The sequence below is a fragment of the Corvus hawaiiensis genome, chromosome 12 (genome assembly GCF_020740725.1).
Source record: "Corvus hawaiiensis isolate bCorHaw1 chromosome 12, bCorHaw1.pri.cur, whole genome shotgun sequence".
In the NCBI taxonomy this organism is placed as follows: Eukaryota; Metazoa; Chordata; class Aves; order Passeriformes; family Corvidae; genus Corvus; species Corvus hawaiiensis.
In genome coordinates this window covers 337780-364849 of record NC_063224.1, presented here as the reverse complement: position 1 = coordinate 364849, position 27070 = coordinate 337780, and the positions used below count along the sequence as shown (strand labels likewise).

General features: G+C 54.2%; 3 protein-coding genes across 16 annotated transcripts; 1 reads left to right on the top strand and 2 right to left on the bottom strand.

Annotated features, from left to right (window-relative positions):
* Positions 1–3271: 3271 nt before the first annotated feature.
* Positions 3272–7292, bottom strand: DHODH (dihydroorotate dehydrogenase (quinone)). The gene is given in 14 exon segments (XM_048316354.1): positions 3272–3493; positions 3636–3795; positions 3869–4022; positions 4334–4447; positions 4902–5089; positions 5612–5694; positions 5919–6118; positions 6425–6613; positions 6855–6910; positions 6913–7064; positions 7066–7166; positions 7168–7212; positions 7214–7228; positions 7230–7292. Coding segments are annotated over 14 exon segments (1590 nt in total). The 3' UTR covers positions 3272–3423.
* Positions 6983–14237, bottom strand: IST1 (IST1 factor associated with ESCRT-III). 8 transcript variants are annotated; one of them, XR_007206270.1, is made up of 11 exons: positions 13648–13942; positions 12948–13047; positions 12179–12359; positions 11851–11938; positions 11486–11569; positions 10992–11102; positions 10475–10681; positions 10122–10385; positions 9310–9402; positions 8134–8179; positions 7917–7968 (listed from the first exon to the last, which is right to left on the bottom strand). XR_007206270.1 is itself a non-coding variant. In XM_048316365.1 (10 exons), exons 2-10 carry the CDS (start codon positions 13033–13035, stop codon positions 7769–7771), a joined length of 1098 nt encoding a protein of 365 aa, XP_048172322.1. In that variant the 5' UTR covers positions 13036–13047; positions 13987–14237; the 3' UTR covers positions 6983–7768. The 8 variants fall into 8 exon arrangements, 7 of the variants coding, with proteins under 7 accessions (XP_048172322.1, XP_048172323.1, XP_048172321.1 ...); XM_048316365.1 differs by lacking the exons at positions 10122–10385; positions 13648–13942 and adding an exon at positions 13987–14237 and having other exon boundaries at positions 6983–7968; XM_048316366.1 differs by lacking the exons at positions 10122–10385; positions 13648–13942 and adding an exon at positions 14008–14237 and having other exon boundaries at positions 6983–7968; positions 12948–13069.
* Positions 14238–14313: 76 nt separating this feature from the next.
* Positions 14314–26801, top strand: ZNF821 (zinc finger protein 821). 7 transcript variants are annotated; one of them, XM_048316355.1, is made up of 9 exons: positions 14314–14504; positions 14691–14843; positions 15938–16029; positions 18068–18151; positions 19490–22905; positions 23341–23483; positions 24020–24124; positions 25009–25175; positions 25885–26801. In XM_048316355.1, exons 5-9 carry the CDS (start codon positions 22728–22730, stop codon positions 26537–26539), a joined length of 1248 nt encoding a protein of 415 aa, XP_048172312.1. In that variant the 5' UTR covers positions 14314–14504; positions 14691–14843; positions 15938–16029; positions 18068–18151; positions 19490–22727; the 3' UTR covers positions 26540–26801. The 7 variants fall into 7 exon arrangements, with proteins under 7 accessions (XP_048172312.1, XP_048172314.1, XP_048172313.1 ...); XM_048316357.1 differs by having other exon boundaries at positions 18068–18255; XM_048316356.1 differs by having other exon boundaries at positions 18002–18151.
* Positions 26802–27070: the final 269 nt, after the last annotated feature.

Genomic DNA, 27070 nt, shown 5'->3' with positions numbered 1-27070 from the left:
GATACCTCCTGGTGCTCAGCAGCCCCAGGGAGCAGCACTGAAGATGGAGGTTGTGAGCAGTCCCTGCAGCCCTTCAGCTGCCCAGACTGCCCACAGCCTCCAGCCACTGCAGTCTGCTCTCACCTGGCTCACAGACAGGCACATCCTTAACAGCCTCAGGGCTCACCCATACCTGACTCTCATCACATTTGTATGTCCCTTTGGAGGGAAACCAGAGTCAGCACCACTGCCCTGCTTGTACCTCCGCGGGGCTTAGATGAACAGGAGTAGCTATTCATACCCCGGATGAAGTGGGGTGGAGTGTGAGGATGGATCACCTGGTATTGGGGCGGCCCCACACATTCTCTAGAGCTGGGCAGAAGCCCCATCCCTAGGTGCTGTGCCCATGCTGTGTACCTCACCATCACCAGAGCTGCGCAGCTGGTAGTACGGGTCGCAGTGGTACCCGACCAGGTGCTCCACGTGGCCACGTTCAATCTCCACAGGCTTTGCACACCTCCGCTCTCCAGGCAGAGAATGCTCAACTGGCCCAGAGCCAGGACATGCTCCCACCTCCACTAGGTCCCTCCCTAGTTGTGTCTTCCCTGCCCCCTGCCTGCTCCCTGCCAAACCCCCTCCCAGCTCTGTCCAAGCCCCAGTGCTCCCCCCCTTGTCCTGGAAGGTACCAGTGGCAGCTGCAGTCCCCAGCACACTCCAGGCCAGGCCAGCGATTGATAGCTCTGCAGGAAGGAGAGGGCAGCCTCAGCATAGAACTCCTACTCTTTGCTCTCAGCTGTGGGCTCCACCAGGACCCGGGGCCCTGGCCGGGCTCATGCCCTGTCCCGGTAGGAAAAAGGGGCAACTCCGTGACCCGGGGCTGCCCATCAGACAGCCGTGAGTCAGACCTGGACCCTGCTGCTACAGAGGTCAAGGCTGCAGTGTTGGGACCTGGGTGCTTCCAGGCCCAACAGTGGTCCTGCCATGGCCCTCTGCAGGGCCAGGTCTTCAGCCGGGCAAGAAGGACGGACACAGCACTGAGCACATCCAGGGACATATTGGTGTTGCTCACCCCATGCTCAAAGCAGCCTCCTCCTACAGGTCATTCCTGCTTGGGGCTTCCTCCTCACCCCTTTTATTACCACTTCCTTTGTGCCAGTGCAGCCCATGAGCTCCAGATCTCCTGACCCTGGTGCCTGCAGCCAGCACAATTCCCAGCAGGAAGAGCACAAAAAGCCACACCTTGCTTAGTACCAGCGTGGCAGAGGCTCCAAGGAAGCTGCCAAACCCTGACAGGAAGCCAGCGTGCCAAGAGTTTCTCAGATTTTGCAGCTACAAATATGGGAGAGGGAGCTGGCTGCAGATACTAGTACCCTGGCACTGTGACACCAGCTAAGGCTCACAGAGAGCAGACCAGCCTCGGCCCCTGGTAAACCTGCCCTGTGCCTACACCTACCATGGTCCCTGCAGGTGGCCGCCCCACTGCAGGCTGGGGCACAGGAGGCAGGTCCCATCCCATTCTGTGCCTGGCTCTGCCCACAGACAAGGCACACCATCCAGAGCTGGGGTGCCAGTGACCTGGGCAGCGCCAGCCTGGCTAGCTGAGGGGTACATGTCTCATGCCAGGGACAGGCTCTGAGGGACTGCAGCCAAGCTGGCTTCCAACCAGTAGCCACCTCTTCCCATGCAGCAGGCTGCAGCCCCGTGTCCCAGCAGCCCTTGGCCCTTGGGGTGCAGGTTGTCTGTTACAGTGCGGATACTGTAACACGATGTATTAAACCAGAAGGTCCGTAGAAAGAAATATGGACAGATTCTTGATAGCTGTTTCAGAGATGTTTATTTCTCCAGCCACATGGCCGGGGCTCTGCCGAGGAACTCCCTCAGTCACGGGACCTGAGGGTCCCTGCCCACGCAGGGAACACAAAACAAACAGTGGGGAACGAGGCTGACCAGGGCCAGGGAAACCCCATGTCTGTCCCCTCAGGGCCCCTCTCCCAGGGCTACATGGCAGGGGGAAGGGACCCCGACAGTTGTCAGCAGTGTCAAGGGCCCAACCCCAGCTTACAGGAACTCACAGCAGCAACCACTGGCTAGCGGCCAGTTAGGTGTGGCCAGCCAGCAGCAGGGGTGGACTGCAAAGTACATCAGCCTGTTCCCACAGTCTGCCTCCCATAAGAGCAGAGCAGAGGAGGGAGCCAGTGCAGCTTGGCCTGCTGGGGGTCTTGACAGTGCCCCCCTTCCACTCAGATATTCCAGTCCTTCAGCCTCAAGAGTGTGTCCAGTTCCAGACACCCCAGAAGGTGGCTTTTCCATCCTCTGTGAGCTTCTTTCCATCTCATGGGGTATTCTGTGTCTCTAAACAATGCAGGGCTTGACATCCCTGGCCCAGCACCAGCCAGACTCGTGCCAGCACACAGAAGGCTGGAGTCCAGCACAGGATGCATCAGGGCTCAGCAGCTCCAATCTGTGAACCTTGCCAGCACATTAGGAAGGTGCTGTGTCACCCTCAGACTGGGAGAGCAAGAATCTCCCAGGCCCTCTCCAAAGCACATCAACACCTCGGCCAATGGACCAGGTCACACCCCTGTTAGAACAGTGAGAAGTGTCATCTGTCCAGGAAGAATCCAGGAAATGAAGAGGATAGTGCAGGGGGCTGCAGAAGTGGGGAGCAGGCAGGCGATGGCCCTGACATGAGCCGAGGGCCACCACAGCGTGAGGTGAGCTGTTGTAAATAATTTTGGTGAAGTACTGTGGCACAATCCTGCTCTGCAGGGTGGACTGTGAGAGGCTGCTGAGGGAATGCTGTGTGCAAGGTGAGCTGTTGCTCAAGAAAAGCCTGACTGCAGTGAGTTCAGGGTGAAAGAAAAGTCAGCACCAGAGGTCCCAGAGACAAAACCAACAGACAGAAGCACCTTTGATCAGGCCCTTTCCACAACTGACAGGGCATGACTGCAGCCATCTCCAAACGGCTGCATACTGGCACCCAGCACCACCACCTTCCCTCCCTGCCAAGGGCCCAGCCTTGGGCAGAGGTCTCTGCCAGGGTAGGCCTGGTGCACTTGTCAGTCCATCCCAGAGCTCAGCTACCCTAGTAGCTTCTCCCACCAGGAAAAGTGGGAGCAACGCTGAAAGAACTGATCCTGCTCAGCTGAGGAGAGCTAGGCTGCATCACTCCAGGCCCTGGGGTGTCCCCAGAGCAGTACACAGGACCAGGTAAGCCAAATGTTTATTGACACTCAGTTGTGCTGTCCACAGGGAAGCCAAAACACAGCCCTGAAAAGCAGCACTGTTGTGAAGGCCGCATCCCCTGCTCCCCACCAGTGCAGCCCCTGCTTCATCAGACTGTCCCAGGGGCTGGAACCAGGACCTCGTCTCAGTCCCAGCCCACCCAGCTCTGGAATTGTCAGACCCATCTCTGCCTGGCCATGGCTCCTCCCAGCTAGACCTTCATTCTGCAGCATGTCCGCACCGGTGATCTGCTCCAACGGCCTCCATGACGTTCTTGAAGCCCTGCTCCCTAACCAGGGACAGTGTGTGGTGGCACTGGGCTGGTACTGTGGCTCAGCCCCACAGTGCCACTGCTTGGGCACCAGCATACAGCTGTCCAGAGCTCCCCTAGGCCCAGGGGGTCTCTGGGGACATGCCTGGCCTCCACGCACCTCAGCAGCTCCTCCAGTTCCCGCTTCACTGTCCCCACCACTGGCGGCCCGTGGTACACAAGTGCTGTGTACAGCTGCACAAGCGAGGCTCCGGCACGGATCTTCTCCAGGGCATCCTGCCCATTGCTCACCCCACCCACACCAATAATGGGCACCCGGCCTGTGGGCAGGCACAGGGTCAGGATGGCACAGGCAACACTGGCATGTGCCCCCAAGCCCTGTTCTCCCATCACCTTGAGTGAGAGCGTACATCTCCCTGATGATCTGTGTGGAGAGCTCCCGTAGAGGCTTCCCACTGAGGCCCCCAGGCTCCATGCGCTGCCTGCTCCGGAGGCCGCTGGGGCGGCTCACAGTGGTATTGCTGACTATCAGCCCATCCACACCTAGCTGCAGGGGCAGTAGTGTGAGGACACAGCTTCTGCAAACAGCCCTCCCCTCCCCTCCCCTCCCACCAGGTCAGGACCACCCAGCACACAACCCAGAAACATGCCTGGGGACAAAGCTACCCCTCACTGCCTGGACTGTCTGTGTCACACAATGCCTGGGTGACACACATGGGCCCGCACAGACTCTGACTTACCCAGGACACCATCCCTACAGCAGCAAGAGAGCTGCAGGTGTACCTGTCCTTCAGAGAGGTGACTTGCCAGGACCACCACAGTCCTGCCTCTGGTGGCCTCCCCTTCCTGCCTTCTCACCTCACAGACAACGCTGGCGATGTCCTGCTTGTCCTGTGCCGTGAGGTCAGGGGCAATCTTCACCAGCACGGCTGGCTTACGCTCGCAGGGCAGCAGGTCCCTCTCCACCAGCACCTGTCGGTGCACGTGGCAGTGCATGGCAGGGAGATGCCTCCTGCCCCAACGAGGAGCTAAGGACACCCACCAACACAGGCAGTATAGGGACAGGGCCTGCTCCTCTACATGGCACCAAAGACTGGAAAGGCACCCTTGGCACAGGGCCTGGTGCACACAGCAGGCACAGGACCCCAGTGATGCCTGAAGTAGTGGGGTGGACGGCTCGCTGCCTCTTTCAGGAGCAAGTGGAGGGCAATGCCTCACTGCTCCTGAGCCCTTTGCCCCAGTACACCCCATGGCAGCAGCTGATCAAGGGACATCTCAGTGGTCCTGCCCACCACTCTGGAAAGCCACCCCACTCCTCCCTGTTCTGGGGTAAATCCACTGGCTGCAGCAGTGCAGATGCTGCCAGGGGATGGGAGGCATCCAGTGCTGTAGCTGTGGTTTAGGCTGCCTGGGGGGAGGCACCCACCTTGCTCAGCAGGTCCCGCAGCTCAGCCTTGCCCTGGAGGTCCCGCAGCCCTGGGGTGTTTGGGCTGGACACGTTCACAACTAGGTAGTCAGCCAAAGGACCCAGTGTCCGGACCCCAGCCACATAGTCAGCTGCAGCATCAGTAGAGCTCTTGTTCTTGCCCAGGTTGACTCCAAGAGGCATCCCAGCTGGAACACAGACAGCTGAACCAGGGCAGCAGGCATCACCCAACAGCCAGAGCACCCAAAAAAGGAGGTCCCAGGACCAGCTAAATTTAACATGAGAATATGCAGCCCACATATTTCATAAGGATCGGCCTGGGACTGTCCTGCAACCACAGGAGCATTGCCACAGCCGCCTCAGTCAGCACCTCCCAGCACCACAGCCTGCAGCCTGGCAGAGGTTGCCCTCAGGATCTGCCCAGCTGGAGTCCTCTTGGCTTTGGCTGTCAGCAGACACATCCTGCCCAAAGCAGCAAGTGGAGCTTGATGCCAGAGAAAACAGCAGGAGAAAGGTGCCTAGTCACAATGCCAAGCGTGAGAGACTACAGCCCCAAGAGAGTCCTGCTGTCCAAGAGTACCTTGCTCTAGCCAGGGTGCTCCTGTGCCTGGATACTGGCATTACACACCAATCCTGGCCTACAGGTACCCAGGAGATGCCCAAAACTACCCTGCAGACCCCAAGAGCAAAGGCTTACAAGCTTGTCTCACCACCAGTGAGCCTGATCTGTGTCTCCTGGCGGGCACGCAGCCTGCGCTCCACCGCGACATGGCCATGGCTGTTGAATCCATACCTGCACCAGGACAGAGGGGGCTCAAGGCTGCGTTATGTCTGTGAGCCCTAAACAGGACACGTGAGAAACACAAGGCAGACGTGTGGTCTCGGCAGCTTTGCTCAGCACATCCAACCAAAAGCTACCACAGCACCAACCACAGACCTGGGACCACCCAAATATGCACTCTCCCTCAGGGTAGGCAGACTGTAGCACATGGCAGAACAGCTGCCCTCAGATCCCACCTGTTGATGACCGCTTCATCCTCCGCCAGCCGGAAGACCCTGGGCCTGGGGTTCCCTTCCTGGGGCTTGGGTGTGACAGTCCCCACTTCCACAAAGCCAAAGCCCATCTTGAACAGCCCGTCCACAGCCTCACACTGCTTGTCGAAGCCAGCAGCCAGACCCAATGGGTTACGGAATCGCTGCCCGAGGACTCGCACCTCCTGCGGGGCTGGAGCTGGGTCAGAGCCCACGGACTCCGGGAGCCACAGCCCCGCTCCAACGCCGCTCCCGACAGACCCAGCCGCCTCCCCTGCCCTGTGGGGTGTCCTCATGGGATGCCTGCCCGAGAGTCCCTCGTCGCCCCCAACGGACTGCGACAGGACCCGGCTGCCTGCGCACCCCCCTGGACCCTGCGACCCACCCCTTACCCCTCTATCCTGGCCGCCCTTCCCACCTCCCCACTTCCCGCCCTGGTTCCTGCGCCCCACCCGCGGTTCCCCCTCCTTCTCCGCCCTCGAGAACCGCACCAGCGCGGGGCCGTCCGGACGGGTGGAGGGCAGCAGCCCCAGGGCGGCGGCGCGCAAAGCCAGGCCGTGGGCGGCCTCAGGGGGCAGCGCCCGAAGCGCGGGCATCACTGCCGCGTAAAGCCGCTCGTCGCCTGCCGCAAGCGCCGATCCCAGGAGCAGCCCGCAGCCTCCCAGCGCCAGCAGCCGTCCCTGCGCCAGGCCGTCAGCAGCGCCCCAGCACCGATCCCCCACCGGCACCCACGCCCCTCCCATCCCGGTACCGATCTCATCCCGTTCCTTCCCCTCCCAGTACGCCGGCCCCGCTCCCACACCACGCATTCCAGCCGTCCCGTCCCGGCACTGCCCGCTCCACCCCGGCTGTCCCCAGGGTCCCATGAGCGGCCCCCCCCGGACGGCTCCGCTTTCCCCCCGACGGCCCCCGGCCGCTCACGCGCAGCGGCGCCGCCATCATGCTCAGCCCGTGAGGGCCCTTCCGGGGGCCCCCTCCGTGATTGGCGGAGGCCGTACCCTTGCAGCCAATAGCGACGCAGCACGGTCGAGGCAAGAGGCCCCGGGCGATGCGCGCGCACAGCGGGCGCGGGCCCGCGCTTTATTGGAACGAGGGACAAAGGGCCCGAGGCCCGCGGGAAGCGGGCACGGACAGGGACAGTACAGGTGCTGTACAGCCGCGGGCAGCGTCACGGAGAGGCATGGCAGAGCTGCAGGCAGTGGCACGGACAGGTACTGAACGGTACCCGGATGCCTTGTCCCCAGCTCGGGTAGGGGAAACAAGGTGCTGCTGCGTATCCCATCAGACCACCCTCCATGCCTCACCCCCAGACCTCGGTGGTCCACAGCTGCTCAGCACCCAGGAGGAAAGCTGCTGCATCAACCCCGGCACAGCCGCAGAGCCTGCCTAGCTCTGCCCTCTGTGGGGCCAGTCGCATAACCAATAGACCCAGGCCGACAGTGCCACCCTTCTGCAAACTGCAAACAGACCCCACCAAGAACACCATGAAGGCCAGCAAGGGCTCCCCAAGAGAAAGCTTCTGCTGGCAGGCACGGAGCCATCATGGAGACAGCCAGGAATAGTGCCCAGAACATGATGCACAGCTTCCCCATACAGCCACCCAGACTGACAGGGGCTCTTTCCTTCCCCAGTCTCTCAACATTCCCCACAGTTCATCTCCTGGAGCAGCAAAGATCAGGAAAGTGGCAGCACTTGGTGTAAGTACAGCAGGAAGAGAGCTCAAAAAGAAGAGCATGTTCATTGGAGGTTAATACAGGAAACCAATTTCAAAGGGAGTCTGTTTCAGAGAGAAGATGTCACAGCTCCTGCCCCTCCTTCCTGCAGCCCAGGAAGTTTTATGTTTTCTTCTTTAGCTCCTCAAATCTCCGTGAAAGATCATCAAAGTCAATGTCTTCTGAGGCAGAAGAGTTGGTGCCAGCAGATGCTGTTGGCAGTGTGTCTGGCACAGATGGCAATTCAGGCAACACGAAGTTATCAAAGGTGTTAGGAGCTCCAGCTCTTGGTTTAGGAGAAGCTTCTGGCTTGGGCTCAGGCCCTGTTTATAATAAGAGAAGTATCACTGTACCTCACCATCAGCACACACTCACTGGGCCAAACAGATCCCCACAAAGGAACAGTCGTTCCAGCAACAGGCAGTACCAGTGGGTTTTTCTGAAACAGCCCCTAATACCCAAGGTTTCCCAAACCTCAACATACTCACCAGGCACTAGTGCAGCAGTGTCCTTGTCAGTGTTAGGCTCATCAATCTGAAAAAGACTCTCAGTTACTACAGCTCTGTCCCACCAGCACACAGGCAGAGCTCAGAGGCACAGCTCCAGCAGAGCAGTGCATGCTCCTCCCCACCCCCAGCAGGCAGCCATGCCTTTGGAACAACCTGCCTCTCTTCCCAAGAAACAGAGGCAGCTCTTCAGCTTTTCTCTCCCTCCCTGTCAACTAGAGCAGCTTCACTGACCATATTCTGGAACTGGATCAACAGAGCATATCCACTATCAGGTCTGAAACATTTATCAAGGCCATGAGTGGGAAAACACTGCCCCCTTCATCCACGTCATCACAGCTCCTTGCTGCCTTTCTTCATAAACCACTGACAGGCCCTTGTGACTAGCAGCAGGGTATGAAATGACCCATCTCATGTCTTGGTCTGCCTGGGAAAAAGGCCCATGGCACACTCAGCTGTGCTAGTAAGACTTCTTATTTCCTGTATGCTGCAGCCAGCAATACCCATTCCCACCCAGTTCACCAGCGCTGCTGCACCTGTGAGAACACAAGGTGTCAGCACCCACAGTGCTCGGCTGTGCTCCTCCCTACTCAGGATAATGCAAAAACAAACAGCATGTCACCAAAAGCAGAGTGGGAGGCATGATGACAAATTGCAGCAACCAAACCACAGACAAGCATAGCAGGGAAGTCTCCAGCCTCTGCTTTGCTGTCCCCAGCGACTGAAAAAAGTCTGTGAAAGGAAGAGTCTTTAAACATACAGCATCCGGGTCAGCCAAAACTGTCATCCAGGCTATTCATTAGTTCAAAAGCCATAATTAAACAGACTCGAGGCGATAAACCGTTCACACTGCAAAAACCAGAACTTGTGGACTCTGCTTGCCAACTGTTTATCACCACTTGAACAAAGCAGCAAGAGAAATCTCAGCTTTCCTCTGCAGCCAAGGCACAGAGCTGAATGAGGAACTTCTCTCCAGAAGTCATCTTTCATCACGTGCACTCAGTGATTCACTACACCAGCAAGCAATGCCAGCACCGCCCCAAAAGTTCCAAAGACTGGCAGCAGTATCCTTTACAAACATCTCCCTTCTCTGTGACTGCCACTGCACTCTGAGGATCCCTCTGCTGCCTGCAATGGCCATTCAGCTCAGGCACTTACAGACTCGTATGTGGGTGGGTTTGCCGGAATTGGTGGTGGGTGGATGTTAGTGAAAGGCTGGTAGGTCCCCACTGGCAGGCCACTGAAGTTCTCCTGTACAGAGAGATCAGTCATGCACCAGACTACTCACCTGAGACACCACAGCCGCCATGGGAGTCACAGGAAGTAGAGTCTTAGATAAATGCAGGCAAGTATCCAAGTGGATAACAGTTTACGCTTACAAGGAGGAGATTCTCAAGTATTAAGTCAGATGTAGTCACCTGGAGCAGGCAGACTCAGCTAACTGGACTGTGAGTTATTCTAAAGAACCAGCATAGGTAAACACTTCATCTTTCAAGTGCATGCTTCTTTCATGAGAAGCACCGGGCCAATAAGGGAAATACTCTGACATTTCTGGCCCTGTGTGCAGTATCACAGAATAGGAAAGAGGTTTCTGGCTCACACAAGGCTTTGAATTGCCCTCATTTGTAACACAACAGTGCCTCAAGGACCCAGACCTGGCACAAGCCCTCAGCATGCTTATGGCTGGGCCAACAGCGAGCTGATGATACTTGGCCCAGATTTTCCACAAAAAGCACTTCAGCAGTACTGAGACCATATTAAGACTCCAAGCCATCCCATTGTTCTGCTCTCCAGTCTACACAGATATCCTGTAAATTACTACATTCAGAGAATGGAGGAGTTCTTTTCAGCTCCCACCTTTCTCTGTTAAATCATCTGCAACAGCCATTGCCTCAGTCTCCTCCCCTTGCAGGTCTGAAGGCAGGGCTCTTCTGCATTTTTCTGTGCTGTTCCTACCCCACAACACTCACCTGATTTTCTTGACTGAATCTTGGCACACTACCAGCCTACCAACTTCAAAGTGCAGCTCCAACTCCTGGACAAAAGCCTGGCAGTCAGAAGACTGCCTCAGGAGTTAAGTCTGGACTCCTCTGTTCCCTGAAGGCAAAGACGGCTGGCTGGAGAACAAGGGTAGGAACTTCCAGAGTCAGGAAGCAACACGAAGCTTCAGGTGCAGTGCCAACAGCCTCTATCCCATGCAGTCTCACACCAAAATGACTTTCTGACACATTGAGCTATCGGGTGCAGTCAGAAGGCACAGGGCTAAGCACCATATTAGGAGTCTTTCACAGAAAAAGGACACACACAAAGCCAAGGAACTTACCGGTCCCTTTGGAGGTGGATAGGAGAAGGGTGGATTTGGTGTTGGCATGGGCACAGGCATCATCACGGGCATGGGTACTAACCCATCATGACCTATCATTGGGGCAGTAAATCCACCACTTCCGCCCCCTCCATGGCCACCCTTCTTCACATCATCCGTGAACCCCACATCAATTAGATCTGCCTCTCCGCCTGCCGGGGCTTCAGCCTGGAAAGGGCGGAAGAATTCTGCTCACCAACACATCTCTGTTCTGATCACAGCTCTCTGTACAGCATTAGATGCAGCATTTGTCATGGACAAGATGGGAATACACAACAAGAACAGAACAGAGAGCAGCTATACAGAGGTATCAATGGGAAACAGAACGGGAACCAGGCTGTAGCATGTGTAACTACTGCCACATGCCACAGGGGTGCATGACGGAACAAGGATTGTGCTGTGCTGGGGCTGTCTAGAAGACACCAAAGCACAAGGACCACCCAGTTCACTGCAATGCCACATCCTGGGGCTCACTCACCATCACCACCGAGTCAGGCTCATAGGGCACGTTGTAGTTCTTAGCAATCTCAATGAGGTATCTCTCCACCAGGATCTTGGGTGGTGCTTCCACGCTCAGCTTGTGCATCAGCTGGAACACAGGGGTAGAGAGACTTAGTGGGGCGAGGGCGGTGCAGCACCCCCTGTACCAGTGCTATCCCAGCCAGGGCTACCAGCTGCGGGGAACAGCAGGCAGCCCTGGGGAGGCCTCTCCACCCAGTACAGCATGCTGAAGGCAGCCACAGGCCAGGGCTCTATTTGCTCTACCCTTCCCCATCCACAACCAGCAGAGCAGGGCCTCCCTGCCTGGGCCCTCAGCACCATGCTCCAATGCAGGTGGGCCCCGGCTGCACAGCACCTGCAATGCTCTGCAGTGACTGCAAGCATCAGCCACTAGCCACAGGCCCAAAGGGGCAGCAAGCCTCAGCAGGTGTGGCTGCTCTGCCAGCTCCACCTGTTCGACCAGTTCATTACCCTGTCGTTGACTGTCCCAATCTGGTTTGTCCGGCACAGCTTTCCATACTCCTTGCTGTACTTAGCACACAACTGATCAGCAACCTGCAGCAGGAGAGAAACTCTAGAACATACACACCCTTGCTTTCCCCCACCTCATACCGCGCACACACACTCACCCGCCTCCCTCCCTCATTTCTCCCACTGAGCACCCCAGTTCAGCAGCTGCAGCCACCCCAGATGCTCCAAGGACACCTGGTTTCCATCTGCAGCCCATAAAGTCCTCTGTTTTAACAACACAAAGTCCCAGACAAGGGCTTCCATCAGCACCTGGCAGCATCACCCCCACCCTGCATGTGCAACACCCCTCAAGCAACCCTACTCACAATCTTCAACTCAGCCACTTCCGACTGGAGGCGTGGTGCAGCCCAAATCAGTGTTGATACTGCCTCTGCTAGGCCAGAGTCCAGCTCCCTAGGACCAAAGAAAACCACTCTCTCTCCATCCCATGCACCCAGCTTTTGCTGCCCTCAGTCTGCATAGCCTTAAAGTTCCCATCCTACACACTGGGCTCCACAGTCTTCCCTCCATAGGGAAGAAAAGGTCTCTGGAGACCCTAGGACACTGAGACAAACACAGGTGCCCTTCTGTACCCCAGACCTGCCCCCAACAGTGCCCCTTCCTGAGTCCAGGACCCTCTCAGCCAGAGCTTACTTCATGGACTGGATCAAGCCAAAGCGGGCAAGCAGCAGATCACAGTACAGCTCCAGGATCTCCATGGCCTCCACAAGGTAATCTTCACGGATGATGTGTTCCACACGAATCCTGGCACGCTCATCTTTTCCAGCTGCCAGGTAATCTGCAATCTCCTTCCTTGCCTTCTGGGCCAACTCAGCTGCAGCACACATCCCAAGCCCAGTCATTGTACTGGCCTGGGCTGCTGCCTCCAGATCGCCCACAGTCCCCATCACACATAAAGCCACCACCAGCTTCTCTCCCCCATCAAACCTCTGCAGCATGAGACACTCTACCGGGGTTTGGCAGAGCCCTTGTGCCCATGTCCGAGCACACTTAACTCATGGGAGAAAGGAAAGTGGACTTTAGGCTGCTGGAAACACTCCTGCACCTACAACCTCCCACCAGGACCACAGACTTTACCTGTGTCAGGGCAGGTGGGGAGAACCTCCCACAGCACCCAGGGAGTCCCCCACTGTGCTGTTAGCACACACAGTCCACAGCTACCACCCCACAAAAACTGCACTCCAACAGCTGCCAGGAAAGTGGACAGAAGCTAGACTGTGGCCAGCCTGCTCTTCCAGGTCCTTGTGCACCGGAGCAGGTTGTAAGGCCTGAGTCCAGCAAGGAAGAGCAAAAAGCTACTCCATACTTGGCCTGTGAAAGTACCCCAACTTGAGAAAAACCTTCTCAAGTCTCCTGAGCTCCAAAAGCATTCTAGATCCCACCTGTCCCCTTAAATACTCACTCTTCTTTTTCTCCAGTAGCTTGAGGCGATTGATGACGAGGCGCAGGTTGACTCGCAAGCGCTCTGCCTTGAACCCAGAGCCCAACATGATAAACACTTTCTGTGGAGAAGAGGGATGGTCACTGGAACCAAAAACTGTTAGTCAGCACTGTTTTACTGGGGGAGGGGGGGAATTTCTTGGAGGCCAAGAAATTCCCCAGACAAACAAGCCCTGGCTTGCCAATCCTGAATCTAGTTAGTTATAAGTGACCGGACCTCGAGCACTCCTTATTACCTTTCCTACTTCACAACCCTGCACCTAAGCAAGGCCAACAGGATTTGCCTTAGGAACTTCCAGGAAACTTCCTGGATATTTTTTAAGAAATGGAAAAGTCAACTGGAAGAACCAAGCCCTGTCTTATCAAAAACGTAAATTATAAACCAGCTATATAATTAACCCAAGGATTGTAGAAACCAAGGTTGTAACAGTCTTGTCACCAGAAGGAAAAAGCTGCCATTCCACATTCCCCACACTCTTCCTGCTTACTGAACACATGCCTAGCCTTCCAGGAACCAGTTCAACTTACTAACCCTACAGAAAGCAAATTCTAACAGTATTTAATTATAGCATTCTGTCTACAAAGAACCATCCATCAAAAAAAAAGCTTCCTTAAAAGATATCACACAGAAAGACCTTGGTTTGCATCTCACCTCCCCATACCTCCTTGCCGGCGGCTGCACTGCCCAGCGCAGAGCGAGCCATGACCTGATTCAGCTGCCAGAACGGCCGCCGGCCACACCAGACACTCGGGGAGACTCGCCGCGTCCGGCCCAGTGCCCAGGGACAGTTCGGACAGTGCGCAGGAGGCCCTGCACGAGTTCCACCGGCGCAGCTACACCCCAAGGCTGAAAGGGGAAATTCCTCTCCCTCCTCAACTAGGTGGCACCGAGGAACATCCCACAGCACAAGCAGGGCGGGTCCCAGGGCTGCGGGAGACCCTGGGGCAGGGCCTCCCCGTCACCACCCCGGACGCCGAGCGCTCCCCACGGCCCCGCTCACCCGTCCCACGGCCCCGCTCACCCGCCGCCGCTCCACAGCTCTATGTCACCCAAAATGGCGCGCGGCGTCAGCGGCACTTCATCGCGTGCGGAGGGATCCTCAAAGCCGACATTCTCCGCACCCAGGCCGGCACTCCCCGCACCCACTCCGGGGCACGGTCGAACCGGCGCGGCGGACGCTGTACCGGATCGCTTCCGCAGGTGCGGCCCTGGCGCAACGGCGGCCAGGGAGGAACGGGCACGGTCTAGGAGAGTGGCGCAGACGGACTACATGGCGCGGCGGAGGGATCCTATGCGCACCCACACAGTACCACGCCTGATAGGCGCCCGCCGGTGCCCGCCCCCGGCACGGCCGTTCCGGTAACGCGGCGTTCCGCCTGGTGCTGTGACCCGGCCGTGGGCGGTGAGCGGGGCCGGGGTGCCCTCGGTTCTCTGAGGGCCGCACGACGCTGGCGCCACCGCGAAGGAGAGTCGGACCGAAGAGCAGCCCGGGCCTGGGCCCGGTACCACAATCCCCGGGTAAGCGGGCCCAGCGGGCGTTCCAAGCGGGCCCGCTGATCCCGCGGCGACGGCGCTCGCTGGCCCGCGAGGAGAAGCGGCCGCGAGCCCCCGGGGCGGGGCGGTTCGTCTTCAGCAGGTGCGTGAGTTCAGAACGCGCGCGGTGGGTCTAAGTTAATACTAAACCCGTGCATTTTGGCCTTGCAGGGTACGCGAGATTCTGGTGAGCCGGGGCGGCACGAGGGCTCCCCGGTGAGCTGCCGGCAGAGGCGGCCGGGGCGGGCGAGCCCCGCTGCAGGCACGGATGAGCTCCCTCGGACGGTCCGGAGTCACGCGCTGGGCTGGATCCATGGCAAACAGGTGAGACGCTTCAGCTGACGAAAACCCGGCACCCGAGGTCTGCGGACGAGTCGGTGACAGCGGTGACGTGCCGTGCCCTCCCGGTGCCGAGCCGTGGCTCCCGTGCCCGCGCCCATGCTCGCGTCGCGCACTCCGGCGGCGTCCTCCGCCATCTTGCCCGTCCGTCTGTCCGCTGCCCTTTGTCTGTCCGCGGCTCCCGGCGCCTGCGGCGGAACCGGGTAAGGCGGGCCGGGCCGGGCTGGGGTTTCCGCCCGCGAGGGGCGAAACGGGTCTCGCGGCGGGACCTCCGCTGCCGAGGCCGGTCTGACTGTCAGGGCTGCCCGGCCAGGACCTCGGGGGCTCGGTCAGGGTTCCCGCATCCGTCCTGATGCCAGGGGAGCCGCATCCCTTTGTCTAGACGTCCGGCCGCTTGCGGGCCTTGTCCCTTCCTGCCGTCTCCCGTGTGCTGGGACTGCCGGCTGGATCCCGCTATCTGGGGAGGTTGTCGAGATCTTCGTGTGCGTCCATCTGAGAAGGCTGATGGGATCCCTTTGTCCGTCTGTCAGTGTGAGGCTGACAGAATCCTTTTGTCTGTCTGTCCGAGAAAGCTGATGGGATGTCTGTGTCTCTCTGTCAGCGAGGGGCTGATGAGATTCGTGCGCTTGTCTGTCTGAGGAGGCTGACGGGATCTCCGTGTCCATGTGTCTTGTGGGAAATGGGTTCAGCTCCTCCTTTTGTCTCTCTCTAAGAGGACTGTTGGATGTGCCACGTTCCTCTGCCAGTTCAACAAGGATGATTATTAGGCTGCAGGAATGGACAGGAGGGATAAGGGTGTTGGGACTGAGGCTGCAGTAATTTTTGAAGGGGACACTCATCTTTTGGAGGGAGCAGGATTGCTTAAACCTTTGCCTGAGAACTGGGTAGGACTGCCTATGCACAGTGCTTTGTGACATGCTTGTGGATTGTGTTGGACGCTGGCCTGGAATCCAGCTGTGGTGATGCAGAGCGAGCCCCATAGGCAGAAGGGTGGGGAATGACGCTGGGACAGCCAGCTGAGCTTGGCCAGAGACTTGGAAGGTTTCAGTGAAGTGTGTGACAGACTCTTCTCTTCTCAGATGAGCCCTCTGCAGAGGGGAGGAACACTCTGTGCTCCCAGGTCAGGGAAACATGTCCCGTCGGAAACAGACCACTCCTAACAAAGTTCACTGTGAGTATGATGTTACGCACTATTCTGGGACCCTTGCTGTGGCTGGATTGTGGAGTGAGGTGGGGAGGAGTGGAATGATGGGAAGGGACAGGTTGTGGGGAATGGTGGTTACTCATGTTTTGTCTTAGGTGCATAAGAAGAGAAACTCAGTTCTCTGCATCAGGGAAGCTGGCTGTGTCCTGGCATAGCAGGACAGGGATAGGCTTGAACAAACAACTAATGTTGTAAAGGTGGGTGTGTATGTGCAGGGCCTGTAGCTGGGCTTTGCATTCACACTGTCAAAAGTACAAGTCAGAATACTAGAAAATGCACTTGGGACTCTGGCCTGCCTTGGGTAGCAAAGGAAGTTCTAGACAAGGTGGTTGGAGCATGCTGGCTGAAAGCAAGCAAGTCCTGGGTTTTGATCTTCATGCTGCCACAAACTGAGCTGACTGGCCTTGGGCATGTTACGTAAGCTCACTGTATCTCAGTTTCCTACCAGATAATGAAATAAAGCCATTTGCTCTTTACCGTCAAGGAATGGGTGGTGGCCAAGTCATTTACAGGACAAACAAGTGCTGTCTGCCAGATCATTCTTGAGCTGAGGTGGTAAGATGGATCTCTGTTTCTCCAGCATTGCCAAGACTTTTAGCATTTGTTTGACAGTGGAAGGGCTGAAGATGCTGTACATCAGCACTTCTTGTGGGCAGGCTACAGCCAGGCACCAGTGGAGCTGGGAGACATAGATGGAGGTTTTGCAGAGGGGAAACTGCACATGTGTAGCTTTTGTTTGGCAGCAGAGGGAAGGTGAGGGGCCTGAAGCTATGCCCTTGTTCATACTCAGGTTTGTGGCTAGAGGCATGCTGGGAATTTGGGCTGGAATTAGGAAAACAAGTTTCCACTTCTGTAGACCTCTGAGAGCAAGGCTGCTGAGAGGGCCCTGTGGTTTTTTGGCTGCAGTAGCTGTCGGGAGTATGAGACAGAGCTGAGTGCTGCAGCCCTAACACTGCCTCACTGCTGGTGCTGCTGGCTTGCATGTCTGCGTGTTTGTGTGCTTCCTCTGTGCGCAGGTACGCAACAGGCATCTGTGCATGCTGCTCTTTGTGCTAGGGGAAACTCTGTGCTGGAGCTGACACCTAGCACAGTCGGTGAGTGCACTGGCAAGAACTGCCTCTGTCTGGGACTCGCAGCCCCACTGGCTGGGCAGCTTGGGAGAGCCAACTGAGCTGTCCTTGTTGGCCAGAGTGAGGATCTCAAGGAGTGTGGCTTGTGGCACCTGCATTGCTTGTACTCTCCGATTCCTGCTTCTGGTTGCTGGGTTCCACAGTGGGCAGAGTACAGGTGTAATTTGCCTGATAATACATCAATGACTTTGGAGTTGTCGTTCTTAGAGAAATTTGGTATGTCTGGTATTTTGTCCTGTGATGCCAGTAACGTGCCTTGTGTCCACACACTTCTGCTTCTGAGAGTGCCCAGGTATTACTGCTGCCATTGAGCTCAGGTTTATGTCAGGTATGCACTTAAGCTGTCTCCCTTGGGCCAGAGTCGGGGTCTCTTGAGTATGGAAACCAAGGGCTACAGCAGCTCTAATGGTGCAGGTAGTTTTCATGGCGTTTAGCTGGGTGCTTTTCTGCACTTCACTGCATAAGGGTTATGTTCTTCAGAAGCTTGTACTATCATATATAAAACTCTACATACCACAAAATTCAGCTGTGCACTGTTTTCACGATGAACATTGCGTTTTTGTCTGCAATACAAATGATTGTATCTCCAGTCTTGGTTTCGAGGGAAGCTGTCTGACAAACATGCTACCAGTGGGCATGAGCTTATAGCATCAGGTATGCCATGGAGAGGAATTCACCTCCTTTACACGCAGTATGTTGCTACAGAGCAACTATTCAGCAGGAGCCATCAAGAGCAGCAAGTAGGACTACAAGAAAATAAAGGGACCGAGAGATACCAGAACTTGTCAATGGTGATGTCTTCACCTTAGGATGGAAAATCTTGTCTGTCTTATGATGAACGCCACGAAATCGTTGGGACTTCTCTGTTTACCTAGCCTGCTGTGTGTCTGGAGGGCCCAGAAATGCCGTGCAGTGCCCTGACGAGGATAATCGGAGAGAGCATCGGCTCCAAGAACGGGGTGAGCCAGCAGAATGAGTCAGGCTGAGACATAGCAGACATATTACTGGGACTTCTTCACAGGGACTGCAGTGGTTGGGAGGAAAGGAATGAAAGGGACAGCAGGTATGCAGCTTTTTATGCAGTTGCCTGCAGCTGGGGTCTGATTTGGCAGGCTACGGGGCTGGGGAAGTGCCTTTTCGATTTGCATAAATACGATTGTGCATATATGACTGGACAAATTTGACAGGAGGATGGTGCCTACTTCTTCCTTGCATGGCCACTCCATCTTCTCTTCCTTCTTGGACTCACTAGAGCAAGTGACAGCTGCCGATCTCCTCTCCCTGGCTTGCTTGGTGTCTCCTCTTTCCAGGATTACTTTCCAGGCTTGGCATGACCCTCATTTCACCTTGCTCTCACAACAACATGGTTTGCTGCCCTCACTTAGGACAGAATCACTTTGCTTGGCAAGTGGAGCAATCAGCTAGGAGATTGTATGGTTACAAGTCAAAACAGTTTTAAATAGAAGTTGATGTGTAAGGAAATTCAAAATAATACTGAAACAATAATTAAACAATGATAAAAATTGTGGTAAAATTTATCACAAAAGTCTTACTGTGCATGATGGCAAGTCCCACAGTTTTAATTGTAGTCATTTCCCCTGCAGCACATAAATGGCTCTTAAGAATATAATTTTGTTTTACCATGTGGTACATGAAAAACACACCTGACAAAGTGCTCACAAACAGAACAGTAATAGTGGAATATACTTGTTGAAAAATAAAATACAGTTAGATTGTTTGTGTGGGGATACCTTAATTGATTCAATTTGGTCTTTATTTTCTCCCCAGAGTATGCAGCATAAAAGTTTAAAAACTCTCTAAGCAATTCATCTGTTCTTGCATTCATCTGTTACTGCGCTGTCACCCCATCAGTCATGGACCACTTGCTGTCTTTGTGCTTGCCAAAATTTGTTGCAGGTATTAGCATGCACTTCTCTCTCCCTGCTGTCCACAAGCTGCTTTGCTTTCTATTGCTGTGCCCTCTGCAACTGATGCTTATTTTAGAACTCTGGAGAAGAGCTTTTGTTAGATTAATTCCTGCTTCTGAGCTCTATTTATCATGGTTCCAATATCCCATTAATCCTCTATTTCCTTCCCTCTCTCTCTAACACACACATGTTCTGTGCTCTTTGGTGTTCCTTGGATTCTACTGATTTTGAAGGGACAGTATCTTGCAAGAAATAGCACCCAGCATTCACAACCGAGCAGAAATGTTACTTGCATCAAATCCCTTGGTTCTGAAGGGCTCCGTGGACTGCCATTGTTAACCCTTTCAATTGTGTTGTTTTTCATTTCAGTAACCACTACAGCAGTGTGGACAACCCAGAATAGCCATGGGGCAGGTGGAATAGATCCACAGTGGTGGAAAGACTTGCAAATTTCAGGTCCAGGAACACAGAGAAGACCTACATGAACAGGGACTTTTAATTGATGTACAAGGAGGGAATAAACTGACTCATCTCTGAGAGACCTTTCTGTTTAGGAAGGAAGGCAGGGGAATGATGCAGTTCTTTTGGATTTTGTTTTGTGGATTTTGGGGTGGGAGTTGTTTGTTTCTGTGTTTATTTTCCAGAACACCTGAGAGTTATCCTGCATTCATACAGTTCAAGAAGGCAAGGGCTCAGGGCTGATACCTCAGCAGACCCTAGCAGTCATGCCTGTCTGTGTTACACAGTGCCACAGGGCTGTCCCCTACCTCCACCACTGCTCACTTGGCATCCCACTCATTCACAGCAGTATGGAGAGGAGAATGGAATACAAAGCAGAGGCATTTGTGTGATTTCTCTTGTCCTACATCTCTAGCTGTTTGTAAACAACTACAGTGACTTGTTTTGGTGTTGTGGTCAGCCTGCAGCCCTTTTTGTATTTAATAAAGAAACTTCTGGAGAAGAGTCTGTGAGTTCACTATTGAGCGTAACATCTCTTACTTATGGCAGTGATCCTAAAGCTGTTGCCTGTCTTAACTCCCCTTTTAAATGAATGGAAGCATACCCAAAGTGGGGTGGAGGTGGGGGTGTGTCTGTTTGTGAGCATGTCTGTGCAGAAACATCAAAAGTATAACCCTGGACCTATCAAACATTAAAGCTCTAAAGCTTCATCAAAGTAGGACTTAGTCCATCAGTAGATAATCAGGACACTCTTTCTTAAGTTCTTTTGTACACTATTACAATATATAAGAAATTTTGTACAAGTGGGAGACAGTATTTTTACATGTTTGCCTTTCCCAGTCCCGTGATGCTTTTAGATACAGGCTGTGGAGGATGCACAGGACGTCACCTGCTAACAGCACGGGTTTGGTTAACAGATTGCATTGCTGGCTGTAAACTGGTTGTTCTCTGCACTGTGCTGAGTCAATGCTCACTGGGCTCTGGGGGTGTTATACAGTGGCTAGAGGCACACACAATTGCTCTCAGTTACTGTGACTGATGGCAGTGTTCCTAATGTGAGGAGTTCCTTCCTCTGTCACCTCAGATAAAGATCCCAGCTCTTAAATCCTGCGGACTGTCTGTGTCCTGCCCTGCCTTTGGGCTCCAGGCTGCTGCTCAGTGGGTGTGTAATCTGTCTGAAAGGGAAAAGGGGGAAGAAAACAAACATGTAATTGCTTCCACGAGCAGCCTAAGTGGCATTTGGGAATTCTGCTTTGGAACTCTGTCAAAGGTAGCAGCACATCTCCCACCGTAGTTTTACATCTGTCCTGTGTTCTGCAGGTTTCCTCATTTCACCATGCTTTCTCTTTCTCTTGCAATGCTTTTTTGGTCTATGGACTTTTATCCTGGTGGTTTGTGGGTTTCTGCTTCTTGGAGAGGGCACTGGAATTCTGTGGTGTCTGCTGCTCATACAGTCTGTGTCTCAGTCCCACCAATGTGAGGCTGTCGTCCAGACATAAAAACAGCACTCCCAAGTCACGAAAACCATTCAGTGCTGGAATGACTTCTGAAAGGGTGTCACAGCAGTCATGATGGTCCCTGCTGCTTTCAATGACAAATAGACTTGGTGCTCCTCAGCACCTCTCCTCAGGCACATGGATTGTGTTCTCAAATCTTCTCTACAGAACCCTTTCTCACATTTCTGAAACAGAATGATAAAAGCCTTCAAATGCTTTTGGAAACCTCCATGGGGACATTGGGAAGTAAAATTCTTCTCCCACAGTCTCCGTGAAACTTCTGAAGGTCTTTGGAACCTTCCAAAAATTACGGCTTTTTAAAGCCCTGCCAAAATTGCAAGGTGAGCCCCAGGAAGGCAGTGTGAGTGGGAACATGGAGCAACACTGGCTGGAACAGTTCAGCATGTGGGAATGTACCTGTCCTTGTAACAGGACTGGTGCTCTCTCTTGGGAATTCAGTTTCCTGGTTATACTGGTGCCAGCTGTGGCCCTGTGCTAAAAGGTAACATTATCTTCTGAAAGCTATGTCTTGATTTTATGTGAAAAATGCACTGCGTTTTCCTTGGCATTTTCACATTTGTGCTTTGAATGGTTCTTGAGCACTTATGAATCAGTTGATAAATGCAACCCAAAAGCCAGCCTGCTGGGAACTTCAGCACCTTTCCTAGGCCTCCCAGCTCATCCACTGGAAAAGGTAAATCACAACTAGCCCTGGAACAATTTGTTTGCTTTTATATGAAAATGAATGGTTGCCTTTCATTGTTATTCTCTGGAACCAAAACTTCTTTGAGCAGGGATTGCTGTAAGAAGTTTTCATTCAGAGCACAAATAACTACTTTCTTTCAAGGTGTTTGCCATCTCCTATTGAGTTGAGGTGCTAGTGGTCACTGCTTTTAACAAAACAAAATGTTTTGTCCTAAACATGCATCTCAGCTCTGTGGGTTCATTCCCTTACACTTCTGTTTTGAGCACATGAAGTGCCAATGAGATTTATTTTAGCAAGAGCCATTCCTGCACAAGGCAAGGTAGTTTTCTATCCATCATATACACGGGAGAACACCAGCTCTGAGCATAGACACCTTCTGTAAGGGCAGCTTGTCCTCATCCCTCCTGGGACAGAAGAGGGTGACAGAGCATGCCAAGGGCAACCTCTAGTTTTGATATCACTGTGGAGGACAGGTGAGGTACCAGGCACTTAGGGAGGCGCTGTTTTTGTGCAAAATGCTTGCTACAGCTGGGAATAAGACTTAATAATTTAGAAGAGCTATACAGTACTATCCCTGGTCTGGGATACTGTCATAGTCCCCAGGGGCTTCCTCCCACCCTGAACTGTGCTGCAGGATATTGGTGGATAGCTTGGCAGCAGCAAAAGCCACCTGGCTATTTATGGCAGATATATGGGGTCACAGGTATTCTGTGGCTGGAGTGGCATATATGTAGTATGCAGACAGCAGCCCAGTGTTGCCCATTGCCACTAGTGAGACTCTTCTACACCCAGGCATTGGACTCATACCAGCAGGTGCCAGAGGCTGGTGTGGCAGGGTAGGCAAGCAGAGAAGTGACCTAAGTGCTTTCCAAGAGGTGACTCCAGAGGTTCTGCACAGTGCAGGTGAGCAGCCCCATGCCTGTTGTATTTTTGGCAAGCCTTGGTGATGGAAGCAATGGAACAGCACCAGTCTGACTCTTTGTCCTTGTGGCTGCCAGGGGAGCAAGTCTTTGCAGGGCTGGAGGAGCAAGCCCGCCAAGCCATGATGAAAAACAGCTTTCCTGGAGCTCTTGGGGACCAAAGGCCAACAATTCGTCCACTGCAAGACCCTGACTCCAGCAGCAGTGAGTTCTGCCCCTTCCAATAACAGCAAGGTAGTAGACTGGGGAGACTCTGGAAAGGGGTGAGGCTGAGGGCTGCATAGTGTGTGTGCATCCTCCGAGGACTGTCTTACCCAGCTCCTCCTCCAGGTTAGCCCTTTGCTCCAGTGCAGGACTTTGTCCTAAGGACCAGACCAGCACAGCACAGACTGGACAATGCCATGGGACCCAGTCCCATTTCACCAGAGCAAGGTGGAAACAGCAGCAGGTCTGGCAATTGTCAAACAAGGCAGTGTAAGGGGCCATGCCCAGGGACTCAAGTGCCCTAGACTGATTTTAAATGGAACCCCTAGTTGGAGGGGGTGGGTAGAGGCCCCTTGTAATGCTGGTCAGGACAGTTAAGGCCTGTGAGTGCTGTCAGGACCCTGACACTTGGTATAACTGTTCTGCACATTTCAGGTGGCAGTGATGATGAGGAAACCACTCAGGATGAAGTTTCTTCCCATACGTCCGAGGAAGATGGCTCAATGGTGAAAGTGAAGAAGGAATTAGAAAATGCAGAACGACCTGTGGCCAGAACTCCACTGATGAGAGAAAATGAGGCAAGTGTGTACTGGCTCTGCACTCACCATAGCCTCCAGGGAGAGAGAAGGGTACTGTCTAAACACTTCCTCTCCCCATCATGTTTCTTTATCTTTCTCTCCCTCCCACCTCCTCCAAACAATGTCTCCTGGCAGGAGGAAAGGGTATGAAGAGCTTTTTGGCTGCCTGGAACAGGAGACAGCAGGCACACACTGGCCAAGATGTTTGCAGAGTGCTTCCCCTTCCCTTGGTTCTGGTGCCATTCTCCAATCGGCTTCCCCTTGCCACAGAACAGGCCCTGCCTTCTAGAGCCACTGTGCTGGCAAGAACCTGGGTGCAAGTGAGGCCATGAGGCTTCTGCCTCCTTTCTGTGAGATGCAGGAGTTTTGCTCAGAGGCTACAGAAGGAGGTTTCTTTCAGATGTCAAGAACCCAAACCAGCCCTGGCAGGACTGGGCGCTCGATCTGCTGGCAGCATTGGGAGGAGCTAAGGAAGGGGCGGTGTGGCTGCGGGGGGTCTGTGTGCCTTACACCAACGTGGCTGTTCCCACATGTAGGTGCCTGAGAGTTTGAACGCTGACCCCATGCTGGGACTGTCACAATGCCCCCTCTGCCAGCTGGAGTGTGGAAGCAGAGATCAACTCATTGCACATGTGTACCAGGTAGGGATAGTTCCAAACTGTGGAGTGTCTCTGGCCTGAAGCCTCAAATCCAGAAACAACTCAAAGCACAGAGTAACTTGGTTCTGGTCTTTGCAACCACAGAACTGAACTTCTAGCTAGGATGTGACTGAAGTTTACAGCTGTAAACTGTGTCCAGAGGGTGGCCGGGGGAAAGAATTAGCAAGGCCCTGGTCTACAGATCTGGAAAACACAACTCTGTGCCAAGGCTGTCTCTGCAAGTATTTCAGGCTAAAACCAGACAGTTCCTTCAAATTAAACATGAAAGCAATTTTTACATCATTCAGTGAGATAAGAAACCTTCCTCCTGATCATTTATTTTATACTTCATTACAGTTCTTGTAATTACACTTCAGAATAGCTGTTCTTCATCAAAATTATTCCAGTTTTGCAAGAAATCTGTGGTAAAATCTTAGGTTTTGTTGTCAGTGCTCTCTTCATAGCACACCAAAGTCTGTAGCAGAAGGAATGAAGCAGAACTGAATTGGCCACTTACCTGTACCAGTTGTCTCCATCTAAGTGCTTCCTCACCAGCATCCTGCCTTGCTGTTAATTGAGTCATGCTTTGTCCTGCACCAGCAGCTCCTGGAGTGCATTTTGGAAAACAAGGGTCAGGTCTTACAATCCAAGTGTTTTGGCCTTAATCTTTTCTCCTGCACTGGAGTTGAGCCATAAAGGGTTTCCTCCTTGTTTGACCTGTGACACACCAAATTTCTTGTCTTGAGCTTGGTCTAAAAGCTGGCAGATAGAGATTTAGCAGTAAAAGGTTCCTATTCCAAGAGGCTGAACAGAATGGTTTGAGCATGCCTTGGGCTGGGCAGGGAGCTGGGCAATGTGTAACTACCACCTAAGTGGTTGTTTTGCAGCACACTGGAGCGGTGGTGAGTGCCAAGAGCTACCTGTGTCCTGTGTGTGGCAGAGCCCTCAGCTCCCCAGGATCCCTTGGGAGACATCTCCTGATCCACTCAGAGGACCAGCTGTCCAATTGTGCAGTTTGTGGAGCACGCTTCACCAGCCACGCCACCTTCAACAGGTCAGGGTCACCCTGGCCAGTGAGTGGGCTAGGGCACCACATTAAAGATTAGGTGGGTTGCCATGAATGACTCAGAAGTGGTGGCACTGGACCCACTGAGGCCTGTAGGACAGTGCGTAACACCCCCAGTGAGTGAGATCCTCTTGATCCCTTCCTGTCTGCAGCTCTGCATCCCCTGCCAAGACGTCTGCAGGCTGTGCTGGTAAAAGGGTCTTTCTTAGCACTGTGCAGAGCTAGAGAAGTGCAGAAAGCACTGTGGGCTCCAGTCACTGGAGAAGAATCTACCCTTCCCCTTGCCCACCAATCCATTGGAGTATGGCTGCACTATCCAGATGTGTTCATCACGCCCGGAGCAGGACTACAGGCAGAGACCAAAATGTTCTTTCTTTGTGTCCTGCCTAGGGGGAGATTATCTACTGACCAGTGGAATGGGGCTAAAAGGAGAAATTCAGAGATGATGGGGAGCAGCGGCCTGCTGGTTTATTCCCACTCTTGCACTCTTCCAACCCAGATACTGCTCCGGGCTAATCCACTTCCTACCCTGGATAGGATAGTGCTTAATTTGAGATACTCAGACGTATCTGTGGGCAAATGATTTAGCAGAGGCCTCTGCCATGGGCTGTAGTGGGAGCATTGTTCATGGCAGCCCATGAGATGGGGACTCTGCCCACAGCACCAAGCCTCTGATTCTGTTCGTCCTGCTTTGCAGTGAGAAGCTGCCAGAGGTGCTCAGTGCAGATCGGCTGCCGGCACCACAGAGCCAGGGCCCCTCCAGTGCTGAGGGCAAGGATGTTGCCTTTTGCACCCCTGTGTATCCTGCGGGCATCCTCCTGGTATGCAACAACTGCGCTGCGTACCGTAAGCTGCTTGAGGCACAGACCCCCGGCATGCGCAAGTGGGCCCTGCGGCGCCAGAACGAGCCCCTGGAAGTGCGGTTGCAGCGCCTGGAGCGGGAGCGCACAGCTAAGAAGAGCCGGCGGGACAACGAGACACCTGAGGAGCGGGAAGTGAGGCGCATGCGGGATCGGGAAGCCAAGCGGCTGCAGCGCATGCAGGAGACAGACGAGCAGCGGGCGCGGCGGCTGCAGAGGGACCGGGAAGCCATGCGCCTGAAACGCGCAAACGAGACCCCCGAGAAGCGACAAGCCCGGCTCATCCGGGAGCGTGAGGCCAAGAGGCTCAAGCGGCGCCTGGAGAAAATGGATATGATGCTCCGGGCACAGTTTGGCCAGGATCCCTCTGCCATGGCCGCTTTGGCAGCTGAGATGAACTTTTTCCAGCTGCCAGTGAGCAATGTGGAGTTGGAGAGCCAGCTGCTGGGCAAAATGACCTTTGAGGAGCAGAGCAACAGTGCATTGCACTAAACCACAGCCAAGAACTGTGCTGCCTTTGCTGCACCTGCCACATGTGCACTAGCAGGCTTCCACACTCAGGAGGCTGCTGTGGGTCCCTGCCTGACCTTTCCTGACACGTGGTTTTGGTTTTCCTCTGAACCCAGGAGGAGAACAGGGCTGAGAGATGCCTGCCAAAGCAGCTCTGGTGGGAGCAGATTCTGAGGATACAGTCTGCTCTGGGGGCCAAGTCACAGCCTGTGACAGAAGGAAAATAAATTAATGTTCACATGTATTAGTCCCCTTCTTTGTGCTTTGTCCTGTTTTTGAGCCCTTGCCCTGTAAATAGGTCTAGGCTGCTGTAGTTCTGCTGTAGGTTCCAATTCCAAGGGGCTGAACAGAATGGTTTGAGCATGCCTCAGACTGGGCAGGAAGCTGTAGAAACCCACCTCAGTAAAAAAGGATCTTGTTTACTGCAGCATGAATTACAGAGCTGAAGACTGATAGTCCACAACTCCTCCAGGAGTAATCCTTTGCAGTTTGTGCCCATAAAAAAGAAACAAA